Source organism: Hakea prostrata, chromosome 10, assembly GCF_041222555.1.
Source record: "Hakea prostrata isolate BN-2017 chromosome 10, UWA_Hpros_2, whole genome shotgun sequence".
Classification (NCBI taxonomy): domain Eukaryota; kingdom Viridiplantae; phylum Streptophyta; class Magnoliopsida; order Proteales; family Proteaceae; genus Hakea; species Hakea prostrata.
The window spans coordinates 1,161,678-1,166,258 of record NC_142609.1 but is presented as its reverse complement, the minus strand read 5'-3'; the positions used below and the strand labels follow the sequence as shown (position 1 = coordinate 1,166,258).

Genomic DNA, 4,581 nt, shown 5'->3' with positions numbered 1-4,581 from the left:
CCTTAAATATGTTCTCCTCAAGCTTATCCATCAAGAAACATAAAATATTCCAGGAAACAACCCTTAAATATGATATAACCTCTCACTTGCTCTTCACACAAGACTGATCCAACCATGACTAGAGGATTTAGTAACCTAGAACTCCTTCCTTATCCATAATAAAGTCAATTATTGTAGTTTAATAGAACTTAACAATTGAAATTTGTTTTACTTAGTCCCTAGGTTAGGAAGAAAAACCTGCAACTCCTGGACATACACCACATCTTCAAGTGGATTTATACCATTATTTAATTGATTTTCAACAAAAAGATACATCATCAAATGTTGACCTCATAAAATGACCTTAAGTACACACTTTCATTTTAATATCAGATAGATGAGCTGGGGAAGAAATAAATCACATGCTAATGCTATATGATTCTTGAATTTTAGACATGTGAAGAGGGCTATTTCTTTCCATTATATCCCCAGGATATAGAAAGCTTCTTAATAAGAGGGTTTTGAAAGATGAATATGCATGGAGTCCTGGATGACTAGTATGAATTAGATAAGACTCTGGCTGAACTATTCAGGAAACTGATATCATCTTTACTTTCATATAGGTTAATCAATCTTTTTTCCTTTCCATGCTTGCAGCCCATTAGTGAGGCTGTATGTGGAAAGAAGTAGGCCTGTGGTGATTGGTTTCAGTTAGAATGGCAACAATAGAGCTGATTCATTTTGACTATGGTATTCTACTTGACTGATACTTCAAATTCTCTTCTCTGTATTAAGGGGCATTGATGACCCAAAAAATTCTACAAGTCATGTTTCCATTTTCACTAAGGATCTACAAAAAGAATATTAATCGAAAAGAATGTCAAAGAATGCCTCTTATCAATCTATCTTCACAAAGAAAAGAATATTTCAGGGACTCCCCCTCATCTGTTATCAGGACTTAAGGGTGTCGATGTTCGTCTGCGCAATGGGGTTGGCGTTAATGACTTTGGGCTCAACACTGTTGAATTCTTAAGACAATAGTAAGCTCTAGCACTTCTGGGAGACAAGTGCACTTTCTCTAAAACAAGTGATTGAAGACCAGAGGGATAGTCCCTCACACAGCCAATACGGGGACCAGCTCCTGTTGTCCATCTGCAAGTCAATTGCTTCCCCAGTTGATATGATCTCATTTCTTTATGTGAATTGATTCTCTTGAGGATCAATTCTTTGGGACAAATTACTTCTTTACTTTCTTCTTGGTCTTCCTCAAATAAGTTTCTCTTGGAAAACATGTAATCATCATCTTCTGTATCTCTTGATTCTCTTGCTGTTTTATAACCATCCATTGGAGATTCTAAGCTCGTGATTGTAGATGGTTCATTGCTTTTTGGACCCTCAAACAGATCATTCCTTTTGGGTATTTCAAGGTTGGTTAAATTGGTCAATTTTTGATGCGGCTTTGATTCCACAGGTTCTGTAGCACTTTTTGAATCTTGGTACACTGATTTGGTCTCCAAGTAAGCATTCACTTGGGTCAAGTCTTCCTCAGATCCGTAGCTATTGAGACCTTCACCACCATGTTTGCTTAGACTTTCTTCTTCATCATCACTTGGACATTTCTGCATAGAACCAGAAGCATAGGTTAATCACTGAGTGCCTATTTGTTTTCTTCCTCCACCTCACTAATGAGGTAGCCTAGATATTACCAATACCAAAAGATATGAGAGATTGTTTTACCTTCACATCAGATAGATCCACATTATGTTCTGTAAGGAATGCTACAAATTCCTGAAAGTTTTCTTCTGTTGGTCGATAATGCCCGCTGTGAGGCCAGATAGCCTATAAGAAATCCAAAGGAACACTGATTTTAGCAATACTATTGATTAGAAAAACTAGAACAGAGAAACTACACAATCTCAATCAGACTGGAGGAAAAGGAAAAAGAATTAGTAATGGCATTTGCTTTGTACCTTAAGTACACCATTCTCTACAACCAATCTCCCTGCAGCAGAAGTGGCACCTCCAGCCAAGAAACTCGAGTGCTGAAACTTGCCTTTTACCTTCTGGCCAACATAAACGGCCTTGGAAGTGCTGAGGACAAAGATCCATTTTGCATCCTTGGGTCCTTTAGTAGTGTCAAGGAGCTCTCCTGTCTGCTTGTACCAGAACTTTCCATCCTCCACTACAACCTCATAAGCTTGTCTTTCAGCCTGCACAAAAAACCAGTGTTCATCTGTAAGAAGATCGGTTCCATCTACAGGGAAAATGCAAGTGAGTTGTTAAAACGAAGGTGAGGCTCACCGGGCCTAGATACTTGATGCATTGTTGTTGAAGCCTTGATCGGGGACATCTCTCAACAAGATTGACCTCCTTCCCTTCCCCTATATCAAGCCTGCATTTTAGAACTTCAAATGATTATGTTCTGAATCTCAAAATATTAATAGAAAAATTGTAAGGATATCAAAGTGAATTGTGCTATTGAAAATTACCAGTAGAAGAAGGGTTGTTTACTTTCACAATGAAGCCATTTAACATAATAGAAATGAAGATTATGTCCATAACGGTGTCTTGGATCAATCTGTCAGCAAGAATAAGATCAGATTAATAAGCCCACAGTGGCACCTACATTTGAAGGTTTTTTTAAAGAATTTTGAAGTCAAGGACTCACTGCCTCAAGCCAATGCTGAAAAGCAAGCTTCTGTGCCTTGTCATCCTTGGATAAACCTTTCCCCACCTGCATAAGAGGAGCAATAATTCCAAATTAGGTAAAATTCAGATGGCATCTATCAAGAAGAGAAGCATATATCAATTCATCTAAAATTTACCTTGGCAACTCTGGTTCTTGCTCTTGACCAACGGGAAATGGCAGTCTCATGTTTCTCAATGTCGAAGAAAGAAATAGAACTTCGCTTCAGTTCGGCGAAATCCAATAGTTTCCACCATTGTTGCTCCACAAGAACTGCACAGTCTGCAAGCTTTCTTCTTGTTCGAAAGCTTTTATACACTTTCTGCAACTTTACTGCAGCTTCATGCTTAGGGCTGCCTGAATCCAATAAGGGTGAGCTGAAAATTTTCTCAGAATCCCTTAGTGGTAATGTTTCAGTCATCTCTCTGCTATTAGAGTTGATGGCTTGAGAGAAAACTTTATTTTCATCATTGGATGAAGGTGTCTGTACTGAAATCATGGTTTTTCTTGGAGATGTTTTTATGCCAACTTTTCCGGGGCCAAGAGATTTCAGTATCTTGGGTTCAAAATCTCCAACATTAAAACTAACGGATTGCACCGGTGTACTAATGTTGTCAAAACTGATGGATTTCACGATAGCAGCTTCATTATTCAAATCATCAACAAGAGACACCCCCATTACAAAAAAGGAGGAACCTCTTATGGAAACACTTTCTAGCAGAAGAAGACCAGATCTTACCTGTTAGAAGCAAAAACATATAAGCAAATCTTTAAGGACACTCTCATGCCTTAAATGGAATTAAGGAGAAAACCCAAGAATCAAATCATCAAAATTACAGAAAAACTTGTATTTATGTTAACAATTAAACACTAATCAAATGGTGCAGAAGACACAAAGCAATCAAAGGGAAAACCCATTTTTAGGGTTTATTTTCGAAAGATAAATATTCAAAAGATTGAAATAAAAACCTGCAAAACCCATTTGCGTATAGGAACAGAACACCATAGATAACCAAAACTAAGAGGTACCCATTACTGATTGATAGAAATGAAATGCAGGTACAAGGTCTTACCCTGAATCTGGAGCTTGACAAGCAAGGAAGACTTATGAGATTCTTCTGTTTTTGGGTTGTGAAAACAGAGACAATTGGAGTCAGAAAAGAGGGTGGGACGAAGATTGGGTGGATATGAATATTGTAGAATCCGAATATAAAGGCGTTGGTTTCTGGGGTTGGGAGATTACAGAGTGGCTGGTTGGCCTCACTTCCCTCTCTCGGAAGCTTTGCTGTGGCGTCTTGACTGAGTTTTTCAAAGCGAAAAAACGTTGGATGAATCGACTAATCCTGTCCCTCTTCCCTCCTATTTATATAATTGCAGCTATAGAAAAGGATGAGAGAGAAAGAAGAGAGATTTAACAAATGAATCAACACTTTCCAACCTCGTGTTGTTCAACTGTTGACTCCTTCCAGTTCTCATCCACGCTCTTTTCTTTATTTTGGGATTTTTTTTTTTTTATTTTTTTTTTTTTGGGTTTGTTGGACGTGGGTGGCAAGGTAATATATACAACAACTGTTATTAAAGGTGGAGCCAAGATTTAACATCAAGGGTCTAGTATTTATACCTCACACCAAATACTAGGATTTAATATGGATTTTCACACTTTACAGAACAAATTTTCTACTCATGATTTTTACACTTAAAATTTTCCTATGATTGAAGGGCCAAGTATTAATATTTAACACAATGGAATGAGGACCAGAAAAATTTTAAAAATTGAGAAAGGATAGGAGAATTTTCAATAATTTGGGGACGAAACAGAGTACTGATCTGTCATACATGAATAGAGGGTCAAAAGGAAATTTTCAAAAATTTGAGGAGAGAAGGAAGAAATTTTTAGTGGAAGAGGGGGAAGTTAG

At 37.5% G+C, this 4,581-nt stretch overlaps 1 protein-coding gene across 1 annotated transcript; it reads right to left on the bottom strand.

Annotated features, from left to right (window-relative positions):
• Window positions 1–680: 680 nt before the first annotated feature.
• Window positions 681–3,984, bottom strand: LOC149001334 (calmodulin-binding family protein). The gene is made up of 8 exons (XM_089136858.1): window positions 3,739–3,984; window positions 2,805–3,404; window positions 2,648–2,713; window positions 2,469–2,557; window positions 2,281–2,371; window positions 1,950–2,189; window positions 1,717–1,818; window positions 681–1,598 (listed from the first exon to the last, which is right to left on the bottom strand). The coding sequence occupies exons 2-8, from the start codon at window positions 3,342–3,344 to the stop codon at window positions 921–923; spliced, it is 1,806 nt and encodes a 601-aa protein (XP_088992984.1). The 5' UTR covers window positions 3,345–3,404; window positions 3,739–3,984; the 3' UTR covers window positions 681–920.
• Between the last annotated feature and the right edge of the window lie 597 nt (window positions 3,985–4,581).